At 44.3% G+C, this 19,936-nt stretch overlaps 1 protein-coding gene across 5 annotated transcripts in view; it reads right to left on the reverse strand.

Annotated features, from left to right (window-relative positions):
- CACNB3 (calcium voltage-gated channel auxiliary subunit beta 3) overlaps window positions 1–19,936 on the reverse strand; it is a 462,560-nt gene that overhangs the window by 249,997 nt on the left and 192,627 nt on the right. For all 5 annotated transcript variants that reach the window (XR_013610293.1, XM_078685908.1, XM_078685900.1 and 2 more), the window contains 3 exons: window positions 16,031–16,111; window positions 11,696–11,754; window positions 2,764–2,873 (listed from right to left, as the gene is read on the reverse strand). Coding sequence is in view for 4 of the 5 variants with exons in the window: in XM_078685908.1 (XP_078542034.1) it covers window positions 2,764–2,873; window positions 11,696–11,754; window positions 16,031–16,111 (250 nt within the window). In the remaining variant the exon portion in view is untranslated. The remainder of the gene's footprint in view (window positions 1–2,763; window positions 2,874–11,695; window positions 11,755–16,030; window positions 16,112–19,936) is intronic.

Consider the following 19,936-nt stretch of genomic DNA (forward strand, 5'->3'; position numbering starts at 1 on the left):
TAATAGAACCCTCACAATCTTTTTTTCTGAAGTGTTTACATCTGTGAAGTGAAATTTGGTGTTATCTAGATGTATTACCAGAGGCCAAGCACTTTAGGCCATCAAGCCAAGGGCATGTGTAATCCTTAGAGTTTAGTAAATGGATGCTCACTCGTGAACTCCTGTGATCCATCAATGAACTGATTACAGCAAACATTGAGGGTACAGGACATTGTCACACTTGTGACCTACCTAGAAATAAATGACTATATGCTTATTAGCTGTTAGAGGATATAATAAGACAGAACTACTACCTCTATCATAGATCTGGGTGCAAATTTTAGGACATTCGTATGACTTAATACTACTCACATATGAAGCTGGTGGAGGTGATGCACTGCCATATTCCTGCAACAAAGCCCCAATACTGACTTGATAGTGAACTGCATTAAAGATTGCATTGCTGCAAGTGACCGAGAGTGCCTCCGTGCATTTTTAAAGTCCATTCTACATTCAGAAATGGGAAAAGAAGATCAAAGGCTCAGTAAATTATCCTTTGACCATAAAAAGAGCTCCAAAAATGCCTGATAATATCAGGACAGCAGGCCGCCACCAGGACTCTGAGGTTGCATGTGATGAGATGGAGATGAAACGTTATTGGATATGAACATTAGCCTCAAATAAATCAATTGATGGGAAAATAGGCACCCTAACTATCCGAGTGGATCAGCTAAAACAGCAACTTCACATACAAATAGCCCATAGGCTTGATATGGCTGACATTGCATATATGTTGTGGAAGATGAAGCTACTTCCACTGGAGAGAGTATTTGTTGTACAGAGACCATGCTTTCTGAGGCCAGGTTAAGAATGAGGACCTTGAGGCTGCCTCCCACAAGAATAATATCTAAATCCTGGGCTTGCCTGATATCACAACCATGGGGATCCCGCCCATGTCTGCTGAAGGTCTGCTGTCTGAACTGCTAAGACACCCCAACTTCTATGATCCAGTGGTGGTAGAAAGAGTGATCACTGGCACCAAAGCCACCACCAGACACTATCACATGACCAATCACAGCAAATGTGTTACATTATTGTGATAAAGATGTAGACCTCAGGTTGGCTTTAAGCTTTAACATTTATTGTACCAAGGATCATCAATTGCATTGGATCCAGGCTTCCTCGCTGCAATCCAGACAGTGAGAAAGGCATTTATAGATATTTTAAAATAAGGGACATACCTTGAAATTGAGTAGTCTATGCCCTATCCGGCCAATTTGAAGATAATCTTTAACGTGAAGGCAATTTATTATTTCAAGAGACAGTCTGGCAAGCAAAGGAAAAGGAATAACCCGCTGAGGTGAACATACACTCCAGATCTCTAGATGAGTTGGAAAAACCAGCAACAATGACTAAAATGACAGATAAACACCAACTCTTATTTTTTCCTTTTAAGCATAATTAGGTATGGATTGCGAGAACACCCAAAGAACAGCGAAAGACAGACTACAACAGTGAAGCACTCACTAAGGGTAATGCTTTGTCTTTGGCCTTTTCCTCAGCTCATCTTTGATAGCTTGTGTTGTCACATAAAAGTGTAATGCCTGATCCTGCTGTTACTCAAAACTATTCAGACTTCAAAAACTTCAGTATTGTAATGAGCATCCCTATACGCCACTAATTTTAGATCGATTTTTTAGTCAGTAAAGGTGAGCAGAAGAGAACTCATACTTGAACCCATTATCAGATACACTGGCAACGTATTTTTCTAAAGGGTTCAGAAAAAAAAACATTAAAATGTAAAGACCAAATGACAAATGTATTATAAGTCCTTCCTGAGCCTCCCTCTGTCTTCTACGTTCAGGTGGGTAGAGTACCATGCTCAATAAAAAACTCAGGAAATGTGCAGAGTAACAAGCAACATATCGTAAAACATACTAGTCTCCAAATATCCCAGAGGCATATTAGCACATCCTATAAATCAATATAAAGATAATAATAGTGATCAATCAGTACTAAATGAGGATTAAATGTAGCTATTTGGGCACACCCACAACTGGAGACTGTCTTCTCTAGGTCATATAATACTTGAATATCAACATTTTAAAAAGAAATATGCCATTTAGAATCTAAGCATTATTCTGACATAAGGGCAAAAACATCACAGTCTCTGGAATTGTTGCAATAATGTGCAGATGGCTTCTAACCAAGCATCTTGGAAAGGAAGTGGAATTGTGGTGTATTGGTAGGTGTGGTCTTGTTGGTTCTCCTTTTAGGTATATCCTGATAGAGCCATGAATCAGAGAACATCAGTGTTTCCTACTTTGTGATTGACATTGGAAATGTCTTCACACATGTTGGGTGTGGGGTTCTAAAATACTAAACAGTGTTAGGTCGTCATGTGGCAAATATAGAACATATTATTCTTGGAATGCCAGGGAGACATGCTACAGTCTCTTGCGTCTCTGCTGTTCAAGTGTAAGAAAGAAATATGGAGTGAGCAAAGAATAGTGCCTGTTAAGACCCTCTCTGTGCCTTTTACAAACCAACATACTGTGGCTTTTTAAATCCTCTTTCCATTGCAACCCTGCAGATGCTGGTGCACAATAAACATAAACCAACAATTTGAGACACCCCTCCCCATTTTGTAAATGTGCTTTTGTAGAGGTCTCCATCCCGTGTGTTCTCCCAAAACTCTGCAAGACATGAGGTCCATTGTGCATTCCACAAGCTGCAACTGAAATGGTCTCAAGGAATATTCACTTTGCTATTGATGGGACTTACCAATGCTGGAGCGGGTTGTGGATCGTTCAATGATAGCCCGCCGGCCAGGATTATTGAGGACTGAGCGCTTGGCGAGGGAGAGGTCTGCTGTTACCCTTGTGATGGAAATTCTGCAAGAGAAAGAGTGTCTTGAATGAAGTCTGATCTTTGAGAGAAAGTTTCCACTTAGGGACAAGGATGTGCTCCATATCAATACTTGTCCAGTGCGGGTTATTAACAAGTTCACCATTAGGGTAGCGAGGGCCTGATGGGCCTGCCTTGGTGACATGTGAGTGTCGCTATTGAGCGTGGAACAATAATGGGTGCTACTGAGACAGTCTGCTCAAGGTGTTTGATGAGCACAAGTGTGTGGGCTTTCCTCTTTTGGAATCTGCATGTGTACAGGATAAAGAGTCCTCAGGTGCTGTACCAAACTAAACTAACCGCCTAGTGGTCCAGTGCCAACTACAGTGTGATAGTAGCCCTCTCATTTCGGTATTGCATTGTATCTCAGTTGAACATGAGTGTTTTAGGCCGAGCCTAGCGGCAGGGCGCATGCACTGCTCGCTCTGCAAGGCATGGAGTAGTCGGGTATGCTGTGGAAGCCCCGCCTTCTGTCCGCCCATATTTTTGATTCGCTGGTGTCATTGTCCTTGGTAAATCCTGGCTTCTGATTGATAATGAGGCTTGTTAGTTTACTTGTGGTATTACACGGTCTCCTTCATAAGTCGGTAAGCACTATTTTTTTTTATTTGCAGCGCAGTGCGCTTACACTTTAGCGGCCACGCTTGTTTATTTAATTAATTTGCCACGCGGGACAAAAGGGAACATTTCTACTCACTAATCTAACAAGCATTTGCAATGCAATAGGTCTCCCATTTACGCGAGTTTGAGCTATTGACATTGCAAAAAACAATGCCTTTTATTTTTGTTTTCTTTTTTAAAACATAAATAAAAGGCATTGTCATTTACAATGCCAATATACCAATGGCTTAAACTTGCATAAATGCGAGACCTACTGCATTGCAAATGCTTGTGTTTTTTTAGGCAGCACAGCCGCCGTAACACTATCGCCTGCTTTCAATCACTTTAACCCGGCATTATCTTCTGTCTTTCTCAACCCACCCCACCACCCCCCAAGTAAAATGGAATTCGAAAGGATTAGCTAATTAAGTCACGTGAATTCAAGGTAGCACATAATCGTGTGCTAATGGGCTGTAGCTGACAACAGCACATCTGTGTTACATGTCGTCTGTACTAAAGCCACTTGACGGGTTGTTTTCAAAAGCCTGTTTTATTAACAACAACAACACCACCACCACCAATACCTCCACCACTATCAGTACCGCCACCACCAATACCTCCACCCCCACCACCAGTACCACAACCACCAGTACCACCACCACCATCAGTACAACCACCACCATCAGTACAACCACCAGTACCACCACCACCACAACCACCACCAGTACCACTACCAGTACCACCACCAGTCCCACTACCACTAGTACCACCATCACCACCAGTACTACCACCACCAGTACCACCAGTACAACAACCACCACCACAACCACCAGTACCACCACCACCAATACCACGACCAGTACCACCACCCCCAGTACCACCACCAGTACCCGTAACACCAGGACCAGTACCACCACCAGTACCACCACCACCAGTAGTACCAGTACCACCACCAGTGCCAGTACCACCACCAGTACCAGTACCATCACCATCACCAGTACCACCACCACCAGTACCTTGCACCACCCGTACCAGTACCACCAGTTACCACCACCACCAGTACCACCACCAGTACCAACAACAGTACCGCCAACAGTGCCAGTACCACCACCAGTACCAGTACCACCACCATCACTAGTACCACCACCACCAGTACCTGTACCACTCGTACCAGTGCCACCAGTACCATCAGTACCAGTACCACCAGTACCAATACCACCAGTTTCACCACCAGTACCATCAATACCACCAGTACCACCACCAATACCACAGCCAATACCACCAGTACCAGTACCACCACCAGTACCACCACCAGTACCACCACCACTATCACCACCACTACCACAACCAATCCCACCACCAATATCACCCCCACCAATACCACCACCACCAGTACCACCAGTTCCAGTACTATCAGTACCACTACCACAGGTTTCCAGTACCACCACCAGTACCACTACCACCAATACCACCACCAGTACCACTACCACCACCATCAATGCCACCACCACCAATACCACCACCACTGATACCACCTCAGCTTCTCTCGCTCACTAGTAATTACAGGGGCACTGTACGAGGCCGGAGCTGCAGCCGAGACCATCCCTCCCTCCCTCCATGCGTGCCTTAAAGCACAGCCCGCCCTGCACCAGGAGGTGAAGCCAGGGCCCTACTACAGCTGGAGTGTTTATTAGGCAAAAGATGGCAATGACATTACGCAAGGCCACACTGCACACTCAAATCATGGAGAGGGTAGGAAATAGCCCCTCCTCCCTTGTTAGTGTTTATAGCTAGGATCATATGTAACTCTAACTTCATACTTTGTGTCTGTGTAATTTACAACACTTACATATCTTCTTCACTGCACTATTTATCACTACTTTGAAGACGTAGCAGGCCGGTCTCTTCCTCTGATATTTACAATCTAATAAGCGGTCAAGATGGCCCTTTATTGCAATGCAATAGGTCGCACATTTGCAGGAGTTTAAGTTATTAGTTTAGTAAATGACAATCCCTTTTATTTATGTTTTAAAACCCAAAACTTAAATAAAAGGAATTATCATTTACATTGGCAATAGCTCAAACTCACAAAAATGTGAGACCTATTGCATTGCAAATGCTTGTTTTATTAGTGAGGAGTGGTATGCCTACTGTCCAGAACTGCTGAGCCAGCCCTTGGGTCTCGTGAGGAACTCATACGGGTGAAAAAATGAATTTGCCCTAAGTTCAATACCCATGTTCAAAATTCCAAGAGTTTGAGGCAGTTTGAGCGTGACAGAGACCCACAAAACACCACACCAAAGCCATAATAGCAAGGTGATGCTAATAAAAGTACATTGCAGTTTTTGTAAAACTAAGGGGAGCCTTCACAGTGCAATAAGCAATATCCAGCACTGAGATGGTACGTGAACGTGTGACAATTTGCTCCAACATGGTGTTTGTTTGTTTAACACAAAGACTCTTGGTAGTTGTAGTCTTTGGGTGAATAGTTATTGTTTTAAGGCTGCTGAGAAAAATAAAGTAAAGAGAAAGCATAATCCTCGCCTCCATGTCCATAATATTAAAACTTTCCTACGTGTTAGCTAGGAAATTTTATATTAACGCTATATCTTACTGTATTTGTCTGACTTCTGCCAGCACTCACTGGTTAATCTGCAGATTATCTACATTAGACAGGAGGGGAATGTATGATGAGAAATCTCAGGAAGAGGCCATGCCCTGAAGGCACTGTATCCTGATGAGACTCAGGAGACGGATGCTCAGGAGGGTATTTATCTGGGGTGTAGGTCCTGAGGAGGTTTAGGACTTGCCTGTACCAAGGGAATACGGGCTTGTCTGAATAAATGTAATTCTGTAAATGGATAAACTGTAAACTCAACAAAGACCAAAATGATAATAACCTTTATTGGTTTCATCATATTTTAGCAAGAAGACAAAAATCTGATAATTACTAAATCTGTGAAAGGTTTCGCAAACATCTATGGAGGAAGAGCCTTGGGACCATAAATTGAAGCCATTAACTCCAAGCTCATTGTGTTCCTTCTGTAAATTTCTATGGCACTTGACTTAAAAAAAAGTACTAATTCTGGACCATAAATTACATGCAAAATATAAAACATTTATTAAACCTTAGAATCACCACGCCGGCTATCATATTGCTGCAATGATCAATTATTTATGCAACTGCAGAAAGGCTTAACGTGATACTCTGAAACAAATGACATCGAAGGATTTGATGTTTAAATCATTTGATGAGTCCAAATGAAATATAACTAAGATTCACAAAAGTATCCAAGAATATCAACACCTGCAACTAGATTTGCTTATTGCACTGAATCGACTAGCGTGCAAACAGATTATAAGAAGTACGCTTGGAGATACAGACTTTGAGAAAGATCTGCTCACATTCTTGGCATAAAAACATTTGGAATTTACATTAGACTCCTACGGGGCATACAGCAAACAGACAAAGGTACTTAGATTCGGGTCTTGAGGCAGAAATAAAGAGAAAGTACATGAGGTTCAGGCTATTATACATCCTGGTGGAACAATTTGAAGGATCTTGGATCACCGGTCTTCAACGCGTGCAAAATGCGGCCGCCAGAGCAGTTGTGGGGTTGCCCAGGTACTGCTCCACTGCTAACACCTTGCGCTCTCTTCATTGGTTGCCGATCAAGCAGAGGATCCAATTCAAAGTGCTCTGTTTGTCTCACAAGATTCTTAAGGGCTCTCCCCCTCAGATTTTTTCGAATCTCTTGTCTCTCTATGTCCCAGTCCGCTCCCTACGCTCATCCGACCTTGAATTTGCAGTAGTCCCCCGGTTTAAGCGCAGCCGTGCTGGCGGCCGCTCATTTCGAGTACGTGCTGCGGCTTTGTGGAATTCCCTTCCTTTAGAGCTACGTACCCTCGGTGATCTGTTCTCGTTTCGTAGGGCCGTTAAGACCTTCTTATTTCCCTAAATCTGTTTCTTCTTCAGTTTGTCTTTTTTAGCTGTGTTATGTTGGTACCTTGTCGGGCGCCAGGACGCTCCTATGCTGGAGCAGCTGTGCGCGTAATAAATGCTCATAACATAACATAACCTATCTATTGGTCAAAGGGGATGCAGGTTGTAAGTTAGAATCTCCAGAACATATTATTTGCCCACTTCATTCATATATTTATGCAAAAATAAGGACAACGAAAGAGGAAACTATATTTTGTTTTACGTGGTAAGCCAATGTTTTCATTTTTTAACACACCCACACACAACCACACCCAAACAGATCCACACACACAACTACACACACAACCACAACCACACACACCACACACACAACCACACCCACAACCACACACAACCACATCAACCACACATACAAACAAAACCACACACACACAACCACACACAACCACAACCACCCACAAACACACACAACCGCAACAAAAAGTTTTATGAAAAATTGACTCTTTTAAAAATTCTGATTTCCCCAGAATCCGAGTCCTCCACAACACCCTGTTTTTTGGGCTGTCAGCTGTGAAAAGGAGACCAATATTGCCCCCAATTTTATTATTTTGTATCCTCGGTTCAATTCTGGGGTGCTTTTTTAAATTTGTCTCTAGTTCATTGCGAATCTTACCGTTACTAATTCAAATTGTGTTAGCTTTGGCTTATTTGCAATGCAAACTTTATCTCAATAAATTGCTGTAGCAAGCTGCAAGTCTGCAACGGAAGCCCATTCATTTGCTAATTATTTTCCACATAAGGTTGCAAGACCATAAAGTGGAGTTTTCAGGATTTTGAATAGTTTCTTGTTTGAAGAGGTTACTCTCTCCTGCGCACCCCACTCCTGTACTAAGGTGACGAGTGACCTGGCACCCACCTTTCAGAGGTTATTGCATCCATCCAAGTCTGACCTGGCACTGGTGTGTCCCAGCCTGGCACACGCCGGGTGATCGATCTCCGTACCTCCTTCTAGACCCCAGCTCTCTACTGTTTGCAGTCTGTCACTCACCCCTCACCTCCCTGGCACTCACCCTTCACCCCTCAGGCCTGGCTGTCACTCCTTGCACCTGGCACTCACCCTTCTCCCTCTCTAGCACTCAGCATTGACTCTCCGTGACACTCAACTGTCACCTCCGTGACACTCACCCTCGACCCTCCTGGTACTCATACTTCCCCTCCCTGGCACATATCCTTCACCTCCCTGACACTCACCCATATCCCTCCTGCATTCACTACTCACCCCCTTGGCACTCACCCTTCACCTCCATGGCACTAGCCCTTCATCCATCTGGCCTGGCAGCTACCCTCCACCCCCCACCCCTTGGACTCACCCTGCCCCTCCCTGGCACTCACCTTTGACCCTCCTGACTCTTGCATCTCACCTCCATGGCACTCAACCTTCATCTCCCTGGCACTCACCCTTCATCCCCCTGACCTGACACTCAACCTTCACCTCCGTGGCACTAGCCCTTCACCCCCCCTGGCCTTGCAGCTAGCCCTTCACCCATGGCACTCATACTTGGCATAGCCAATAGGTCTCGCCTTTGGGACCTTATAAGTGTTTAGCCACGCAACAGCTAATGTTGTTGCACCAAGGATATTGTGCTGCATTACTAAATACTTAGAAGGTTCCAAAAGCGAGACCTATTGGCTATGCCAATGCTTGTTTGTCAATGTTTTCTGCCTTTCCCTTCCTCCTTCTTTCCCCTTTTTTGTTTTTCTGTTTATAGCTCTGAGTCAAAGTCTCTTGAAAAATAAGTGCCGGTCCCCAAAAATAAGTGCCATTAGGACCCCAACTGGCTATAAAGACCAAGCGATGCAGGTGTTTGCAAGGACTTCACCTTCTTGAACAATAACAACTCTGTGGGTTAGCAATTTGCCAGGAAGCGGTTGATCCTGATTCACTTGCTTTAACTGCTGTGTTAAGTCTCTTGCTGTCTCTGGTTGGCTTGTTGTCCGATAATATAGCCTGGGTTGAGTGTGTATTTCCCTGTATTGGTGGCAATCACTGAATCAGGATCCACATGACCTATAGGGGGGGCCTTGTGCTGCAGCTTTCACAGTGTGGGGTTCACAGGGTTCACTGTTGGGGGTGCAACAACATTGTCACTAGCGGATGGGAAGCCGTGCGCAGCATTGGACAATATTAATCGACCATTTGGTAACGGGTACGCTTGCCAAATAGGAAGATTGTGTGGTCTTCGAATTCTGCTCTATCTGCGTCCAATATAGGTCTAACGCTGTGTATACAAGCTTATTATAAGCAGTCACCCCTAGTGCTGATGGTTTATTTGGCTAGGATTCCATGTCTGCCTGGTCTGGTGAATATTCCTGGCAATACGGCGTTTTTGTATTCACCATTTCTCTGTTTTCCTCTTCATCTGGGTGTGATATGGGTCTCCGGTTTATGGCTCACCCTATGTCATATTGAGAATCACATGTATACTCTTTTTACACTCCTTTTGTGGAATTGAAGATTAATCATATACCTTCTGTGTTGCTTTTGACTTTGAAGGTATGATAAGGAAATTTCTCATAGCCATGCAACAGAGGTGAGTGGAATGTTGGCGGTGGTACATTGCTGCAACCACCACCTATTTTATTTACTGCACTTTGCATTTTGTTAATGAAACGAGAAATGGCAAATAACATTTTTTTTTGCTTCTTTACAACCTCGTGCCTTGGTCTCATCTATATGGAGCAAGGGGCTATCAATAGTATATCTCGATGTATTTGCTGTGATATCTTGCAATCTTGACAAAAATGCTGGAATAAATATTTTTGGTGCAGGATAACCACTTCTGAAGAATCATCTTTTGTGTATGTGTCAGATGGAGTGGGTTTACTCTGGTGCCTTTTAGACTAAGGTTGAATGTGCTTTTCATAGCCGATGAGGCCTGTATTTCAGTACGCACCAGGCCGAATGTGAAGCTACACCGCTGGCATGTTTTATCCTTCGGATTCAGTCTCTTTTCAAACAAGTATGTCTTTGCCAGAAAGATGGCCACAGATCTTCGTTTGAAGTTTTTTTGGTATGTCTTACAGCTAAGACTAGGTTGTATTTATAGAAATTCTTGCTCTGATATAAAAATAAAATCAAAGTCTCTACAGAGTCACACTGTTCCTTGTATGAATATTCCACCTTATAAGTGGAGACAAGTTCGGGCTTGGCTGCCTTAGCAGACAAATCTCCAGGGGATCTCTGCCCCCATCCAAGACATATGTAATTACATATTTATCTGTGCTTTCAAGCCCTTGGGTAAAAATGCAAAACGTATTTTGCATATTATGGCTTTACACACACTCTACATACATATCTATCTATCTAATATACATTGTCACACAGAGGACAAAACCCAAACGTGTCCCCCCCCCCACACAGACAACTGCAAACTGAGAGAAAAGCTTGCGAACTGCAAATTTGGTAGTCGTTCAGCAAAAGTCCTTAAGTGCCAGATCACAAATGTCCTTTGCAGAACTTAATAGTCATGGAACTGTCAGTTCTGGTCTTTCGTCAAGATGTTTCAGTGAACCCAAAGTGTGCTCCAGGCTCACAAACTGTAAAGCTTTTGTGGACCTCAGCTCAATGTCATGGTGCGACATTCATGACTGATGCTTGTATTTTTCACCCGAGGCTGAAAAATAAAGTATCAATGCGAGGCCAACTACTAGTTGGCTGCATTAACCACAATAGTACATTAATCTTTTGTAAGATTCATGCTGCAAGCGTTTAAACGTGTTGCTGGTATACCATCTGGCGACCCTGCTAAATCATAGGTATCTTTCTCATGCCATAATCGGACGCTGGTTCTGTGCTTCCGGGATGAAAAGGAATATTCAGAGTCTGAGTGTGGGTTTCCAGAACAGATTTTGGCACCCAGACAGGTGTCACTGGGAATTGTTAAGTTCGGAGCGGTTTAAAAAAGTTAAAGTCCTGCATTCCACTACTTCACTTTCTTTGAGCTAGAACGAATTGTTCTTATGCTGAAACTGTTACGCTGCAACCAAGCATATTTCTGAATGTGGGACAGTAGAATCATATCACCAAAACACAAACACATCCCAATACATTCCTTAGGAGAGGTGTTTGCTGGACATTGCTTGAATCTTCACCAGAGTGGCAGCTTGTTTGTTCCTGATCTCTGTGAAGTGTCAGCAGCTGGGAAGCACTGCCCACATTATAGCCACAGCTATTCAGATCCAACACAGGGACAAATGATGCCTCACCTGCCATCAAACTTGTGCTTCATGAAGTCAAAGAGCGCCTTCTGCATCATATCGGTCACCTAGAATGGTAGAATAGAGAAAAGGGACATTTTATCTTCGACAGTCAGACCTGCAGATGTGATAAGATCTTTATTAATGCAACAGAAGGGCTACTTTGCTATGATTTGGACCCTCACAGGTACAGCACATTTTTAAAGAGAGCATCACGGTCATCGTGGCAACACAATATTACTTTGTACCATGACCAGACAGCATCTGTGGTACGGTCCAGCCGGTCATCATTCTCACGGACCTCTCCAGAACTTTCCCTTACAACCTGTCGACAGATGTTCATCCCTACAATACTTCACACGCACAACACCTAACTAGTGGCCACACCAAAACATTCAGCGAGCACCACAACAAAGCAATAAGATCAAAATAACACACATCACCCAACTCCAAAACAACGAAAATAAATTATGTACCCTGACAAAACTCACTGCACACAATAATCAACTTCATACCACCACAACCTAACAAACGCCACCGCACCTCAACGGAAAGGACTTAAGTTCCATCTAGAACCTAACGAAACTCCAGACCACTATACAAATACGCCATACTTAGGGTCAGCTGAAGACCAACGTACTATGGTTGGTAGCGACTTGCACTGCACCTTGAACGCGAACACAACCATCCAACATGCACAAAGGGAATGGAATAAACAGCACCTGCAGTATGGGGTCCGACAAGACTTTAACCAAGAAGCTATAGCCAACTCTGGTTTAGTCAAAAGGTCAAAGGACCAACACCCATACTATGATGCATATCACAGAGTCCACCTAAACATACCACCTACACACCGGTTTAGATGGCAGGTTGCCATTGGTGAACATATGCTGCAAAAAAACACACACAAGCAAAAATATTTTTGTCATAATTTTTTGATTTCCTGTCTGAACCAATATGGAGTATGACCCTTACGATTAAACCATCACTCCGTGTATCCTCACCAAACTGGTTGTTGTACTGAAAATGTCAATACAATTTGTTTACAAAAAAAATATGACCCTTGGTAGATCCTTTTCAGACTTTCAGAACACGTGTAGCACATAAAACGCTGCCTCAAAGAGGAGCAAGGGTGGTCACATTGAAACTGGAAAGATACCAAGTCTGTGCAACTGTAATTGCAGGTTAGTGTTTTTTTTGCTTCTCCGTCTTAGGTTCTTTCAAAGATTCACATACTTTTGAATTAGACTAACAAGCAGTAAACAGCAAAAGGGAAGAGGGAGCTAAGCTTCAAAACAGGTTCTACATTAATGCCTGCCTCACATTGACTTCCTTTCTGAAATGGATATCCAATCAGAAGTGCTTGTTAAACGTGCCCACCGCGTGGGCTCAGTTGGCATTCTATTGCAAAGCTCTGGGGTTACTCTATTCCCCTCCTGGAACGTGGCTCAAAGTTTTCTGCTATTCTTCTGAGCGCCTTGTGAGACAGTGATATACATTGAAATCTTCCTGGCAAATCCTGGGGCCTATCAGAAAAAGACAAACTAGCCGGTCTTCTGAATTTACTTGGTACTGTCTAAAAACTAAGAGCGCAGGTTTCATCCAGTCTGTTCACTGATTTTTCTGCTAGCAGCAAGAGTGGATTTAGATTTTGTTTTGAAAGCATGTCTTCAGGCTTCCTGCTTACTTGAGATGAGAATCAGTCTGTACTATTCGACAATTACATTTTATAATGTAGGGAAAGTTAGATGTAGCGGAAGTTAGATATTCATGTAGCTAGGAATGCACTGTCCCATTTGGGTCAATTTTTGTTATTGGATATATAGCAGGGAATTTTTGAAACTGGATTCTTAGGACAAATAGTATGAACCCACCACAACGTTTTTTTGGAGTTCTTCCTTGAAATGAGTGATCTCTTAATATAAAATGGAGCCAGGATTCTGGCTGTGTCTATGTATGTTTTATTTCCTAATGACCTGAATAGTAGTGTTTGTTTTTTAAGGCATGTCAAAGACATGTGTGGACAGGAGTTTGCACTTCAAAGCCAGCATTGCGGAGTATAGGTCTGTTGGCTAAATACTTGCAACCTGTGCCCAAAACACCCACAGACATGTCGATAACCTTGCTGGCCCCTGCTCTCCTTCCACGGGATTGCCTTCGCCTCCGCTCTCTTCTCTGTTGGTCAGAACTTTAGGAATGGTGAAAGATTGTCCTCATTTGCCTGTCATTATGCAACAGCACCAACAGGAAGTTTTGATTACTGTAGTATTTATTCACTTCCCAGTCTGCATTCTGCTGCCTGCCCACTCTGTCAGGGAACAGAAAGCTTGGAGATGCTTGTTCACGGACTGCCTTTAAATACATGATGTGAGCTGCGACCAGAGTCTTGTTTGGGCCTACCCCTACCGCACTTGTAGGAGACGAAGGCAACCTTATTTTTGCTCTATTCTGTCTATTAAAACTGGGACAGAGAAGGTGGAATATACGGCTAGGAAGGGTGTTTCTCTTGTAGTAGGTGATCAAAGCTGTGGAGGGTCTTCAGACTGTCTTGGTATCCCTCTAAAATCATCAGCACTTCCTCTCCTTTGTGATCATGGTAAGGGTAGACATCTTTAAAGGGTTCTCTGTTTCACTGTGAAGGTGTGGAAATGCTCAATGTCATCAAGAGGATAATCCTTTGACAAATCGTCTGGTTGTCCGGCAGTTCTTTGTAAATGATACTCTCATTGCTCCTCCTTCACATTCTCCTCACAAATCCGTTCTTGGTTTTCTGCCAACGAGACCAAGACAAATTACCATTCTAAAGAAAGTAAACTAATCATTGGGGAAACCATAGGCCTCTGGCCGTCGCCTGGATCACCAGACATTTTAGCCAGTTAAATGCCGGATGTGGCAATGAAGTTGCAGGCATCGCTGAAGGTGGCTGCGAGACAGTCCACTGGAGGTAGCAACTGAGGTTCCAGGTACCATTCTGGGAACCTCTTGTGGAATTTATCCTTCATTAACTGAACACAGTTTAGAAAGTTAGGGCTTTTTGCCCATCCATGGTGGCTGCGCCCAGAGGAAGTGTCCTCCCTAATAAGCATCATCATCTTCCTCTTCGGCACAGTTTCGACATACAAGGTAGTGATTTTTTAAGTCATCTACAAATTCTGACCCCCTCATCCTTTACACGGATTTGATTGAGTTAAAGTGGAATGAGAGATAAGAAAAATAAATGAAAGGTTGGAACTCTGGATCAGACCACCTCAGAAGAAGCTGAAGGCAGCAATGCCACTGATTCTGAACAAGGGAGTATATAGGGTAGTAGAACATACTCGGAGGGTGGAAGTCTGGTAGGCCCAAGTGTCGTGAAATAATGTATGAAAGGCCCCCTATGCAGTAAACGTCTAACTGATGGAGAGGAAGGAGCTCCAAAGACCCACCAGCACTAAAAGTGTGGAAAGAATGAGTACCTGGAGAAAAGGAGATAGTATTTGGGGTTCCTTCAAGGAGAAGGGAAAAGATGCCTCTCGAAAGTGAAAAGGAAACTAGGATATTCGGATGGAGCACTCTGGCCTGGCAAGAAAGATATACAGTAGTAGCCGTCTGGGGTGAAGAATAGTACAAAACACACTATCCCAACCTCCTGCTGAAGGAGTTTGTGGGATCTCAAACGCTGAGCTAGCTAAAGTTGGGAGCTGGAGTAAGGAGCCTTTGGCTATTGCTGCAATATTTGGCCCACTGACACAAGAGTCACAAGGCAGCATTTATTCCCATCGCAATCCAAAGAATGCTACCGTCATCATTCCTGGGTTTATGATCCACTGAGTAGTACACAAAGTGTGAAAAGGTGCCACAGGATAAGAGATGTTTCTAAGAGATGACTAATGTCACCCTCTGAAGTGAGGTGAAGAACCTCCCTCATTATTCCTCTCTTTTCATCCTTTCCAGCCAATGTCAATTGTAAGACTGCAGACTCGCCATCTTGTCCTTTTTCTTCAGTGGCAAATTTTAATGAACTATTTTCATTAATCATGAGTGCGAAGGGCATTACGAAGGGTGCTATTAGTGAGGAAGGAAATGAGGGGTGCTGTCAGAAATCAGAAAGTAAAATATTGGCAGTGGTCAACATGGAAGATGTATGATCAGCATGTAAGAGGGCAAATGAGGTGGCAATGTGGAAGAGTGGCGTGGTCAACGAGGAACCGCGAAGGGTAAAGAAAGGGATGCATGGGGGTAAATGGTGCAGTCAGTGGGGTAGGGTACTATAATCAATGGAAACAGAGCTACTCCATTAACTTGGTGCTGCAGAGATGGGGGCGTTAATGAGCATCTCAAGGGTGACAACCAACACAACCTTACCTCGTATCCTTTCAGCGAGGGCCCCACAAGCACCACAGGCCTCATTGAGGGCACCACATCATAGGGAGGAATGTGCTCTGTCTACAAAGGGGAAGAAAAGATTTCAAGGTCACTGGTAAGGCTGCTTCACTCCGCTCACATCCATGTATCATAAGGCAAAGCATACAGTGGATACATAAAGAACAATATTTATTGCTTAAAACTGTCAAAGGTGGACCTCCAGCTATAAGTCCGATGGCAGAATATGGGAGACAGAAAATAAGTTCTTGTGCTCATCAAGCTGTCACACATGCACACAACATGTAGACGCACTCGCGTCTAGAGGTGGGGTCCCTGAGTGTATGCTTTTCTGCAACGCAACTACATTTCCAAAATCTTCTGTGAATAATTTGCCGTCCCAGGCCCTAAGAAAATTAAAATAGTTCCCTTAAGGGAGGTAGGGTAGATTTACCCAATTGGAGTAATGATAGAAGCAGTGGCGAATGGCGGAGGAGCGTCACCCTACTGATTCAACTTCAAGTTCAATACAAAAAATAAAATGATAATAATGTTTCGTTATTATCATTTTATTTTTTGTATAAAGCTTGCGTTTGAAGCCAGGTTAGGGCGGGGCGGGGCCAGGCTCCCGGACATCGAGGGAGAAGGAGTGGTGACTGCACCTTAAGTGTGCATGACTGTTTGGCTGGCCGTCTCAGGCCGTCCAAACCGTCATGCACACTTTGCATGTTCTCCACATTCTGTATTGTACAGCCTGGGTGGAGAACATGTATAGCTTCCCAGCCCCTCTCTGAGCGCCAAACTATGGTGTTAAGACCAATCACAATGCTGCTGTTAGGCAGCATTGTGATTGGCTGGGGGATTCTGGGAGGCTGTGTGCTTCCTGCTGTCTGAGTGACTGCATGATTGTATAAGGGGGTGTGTGAGTAGCTGTGTGGGTGAGTGAGTAGCCATGTGAGTGGCTGTATTGGTGAGTGCGTGAGTGGGTGTGTCAGTGACTATGAGTGAATGAGTAGCTGTTTGAGTGGGTGTTTGGTTAAGTGAGTTGGTGTGTGAGTGGCTGTATTATAGAGTGAGTGTGTGTGAATGGCTGTATGCATGGGTGAGCAGATGTGGGAGTGCTTGTATGGATGCGTGAATGGGTATGTAAGTGGTTCTATGGATATTCCAGTGTGTGAATGCTTGTATGGGTGAGTGAGTGACAGTGTTGAGATGCTGTATGGGTGAGTGAGTGGGTGTGTGAGTGGCTGTATAAGTGAATAAGTATGTGTGTGAGTAGCTATATGGGTGAGTGTGTGGCTGTATGATTAGTTGTATGGGTGAGTAAGTGGCTGTGTGAGTGGCTGTATGAGTGAGTGAGTGAGTGGTGTGTGATTGGCTCTATGGATGAGTGAGTGGTTGTGTTAGAAATTGTATGGGTCTGTGAATGGATATGTGAGTGGGTGTGTGAGTGGCGTATGAAAGGTTACATAAGGGTGTGAAAGTGGTTCTGTGGATGTCGCCAGTGATGTAATTTGAGATGTCATCAGTGATTTCATTGACCATGTCATGAGTGATGTAATATGTGAGGTCATAAGCAGTGCATTGCGGGGCATAAGTTATAGTTAGCCCAGGTAACTATAACTGCTGAATTTCTATGTTTTTTCAGTGAATCTCTACGTTTTTTAAATGCTATTTCCTAACTATAATGTCCCTGTAACCTTTGGGTTTTTAGGTGACTTTGTAAGGTTTTAAACATTTTATTTCCTAACTGTAACTTGTAACCTTTGAAAGTAAGTGTGTGAATAAGGGTACAAGTGTCTCAGTGGGTGTGTGAGTGAGTGTGCCAGTGTCTCAATGGATGTGTGTGTGTCTAATAGGGTATGGGAGTGACTGCATAAGTGTCTCACTGGATGTGAGAGTGGGAGCGTGTATGAGTGGGTGGGTGTCGAGTAACTCCATGAGTGTGTGAGTCATATTGTGAGTGAGTGCATGAGTGTCTTAGGGGTCTGTGAGTGGGTGGGTGAGTCTCTGAGTGGGTCTGTGAGTGAGTACCTGAGGCTCTGAGTGGGTCTGTGAGTGAGTACCTGAGTCTCTAAGTGGGTCTGTGAGTGGGTGAGTGCAGGAGTCTCTGAGTGGGTCTGTGAGTGGGTGAAAGAGTCTTCAAGTGGTTATTTAAGTAGGGGTGTTAGTGTCTGAGTGGGTGTGTGAGTCTCTGAGTGGGTCTGTGAGTGGCTGTGCGAGTGTCTGCGGCCCACTGTTTTTTCCTCTTCTGCTCCGTTTTACCTTTTCGGCTTGTTTTTCTGCCCTCTGTTTTGCCTTTGTTTGTTTTTCTGTCCTCTGTTTTGTCCTCTTCTGCTCTGTTTTGCCTTTTCTACTCATTTTTCTGCCCTCTGTTTTGCCCTCTTCTGCTCGGTCTTACCATTTCTACCTGTTTTTCTGCCCTCTGTTTTGCCTTTTGGGCAATTGGGGAGGGGGACTGTGAGTCCCCTGGGGACCCCATCCCCAGGGGCCCGTCACGTCCACCTGGGGGCCCAGGCACCACCCAGTATTGTTGGGGACTGCAGAGGGAGCTTCAAGGCCTCTGTGGTCGAAGCCAGCTGCTCCCGTTCTGCAACAGCCAACATTGCTCCTGCATACAGGTAACTCCTATAAATGCAGCTCCCTATGTGCTGGAACAATCGTTTCATCTAAAACTCTGCTCCCAGCAAGCGGGAGCAGTTTGACAGCTCCCGTCTGTTAGGAACAGAGCTAGTGTTTACTCTTACTTGGCGTGAGCTGTCACAGCTTCCGACAAGCAAAAACAAACCGATATGTCCACAGGGTGGGCACCTAGGGAGAAGCAGGAGACAGCCGTGGAGGGTGGCGGTACCTAGAACCATTAGTGGCTTCAGAAGGGACGCTGCACAACCCCCCTTTTTGCTATTCACGGTCGGCCCTGGAGAGACGGTCCCCGGGTCTGTATATGGCCCGGGGGGGGAGGAGTGTGGCCCCTTGCCATTCTGTAATATGTATTTGACCCAGGGGTTGTGGTGGTCCCTGGGGTATACACAAGGCATACACGGGGCCACCCCATTAGTATTTATTTAGCCCCACGAAGGTGGTGGTCCCCGGGTTGTATGTAAGCCCCTCTTTAAGTTCAATAAAACCTCAAAGGGATGGTGTCCCCGGGGTTCCTAAGAGCCTCAGGAGGAGGGCCCCATGCACCCCCTCCTTAATTTTTTTAATGTATGTGTAAGCCCCTGGGCATTGGCCCACCTGGGGTTTTTTAGAAAACAAGCACGGGAGTCCGCTCTTATTTTAAAACAAAAACAACAATTTGCAGCAAACGTCACAATTTTTGTTTGTAAAAGTAACAAAAAAATATACTTTTTAGCCCTGGAATGGCATGGTGAGCAAAAACACGTTGGATTTAGGCCCAGATCTCTGTACTGGGGTGAATGTATGACATTGTTCTGCATTCTGTCCATCAATAGTTCTTCTTGCTTTTAGCCCTTGCAGGGTCCCTCTGGGACGCCAGCACCAAGGCTGGGGGTCAGGGTATTCCTACCCTGACCCCTTTTCTTTAACCTTATTTTTGGGACTAGGCTGAGTTGAGTCCCAAGATGGCTACAAGCAATTCCTGGTTAAAGTGTTGGCAGCCAATCAGATCTCTGCATGAGTTCAGGAGGATTCGCAGAGCAGGCTACGTCCCTATATATACAAATTTGGTTTTCTTTTAATAATTAAAACTACTGAACGGAACGGAAATACACCAAAGAACAAATAGGTCACTTTCTGAACCAAGTCCTACCTTTCTGCCAAATTTAGTGTAAATACGTTAAGCAGTTCGGGATATAGTCATGTCTAAAATCCCTATGGGAATTAACATGAAAAACACACTTTTTGACACCCCTTTTTTCTCGGCCCCCACTTGGATCGTTTTTCATC

The sequence above is a fragment of the Lissotriton helveticus genome, chromosome 1_1 (genome assembly GCF_964261635.1).
Source record: "Lissotriton helveticus chromosome 1_1, aLisHel1.1, whole genome shotgun sequence".
Classification (NCBI taxonomy): Eukaryota; Metazoa; Chordata; class Amphibia; order Caudata; family Salamandridae; genus Lissotriton; species Lissotriton helveticus.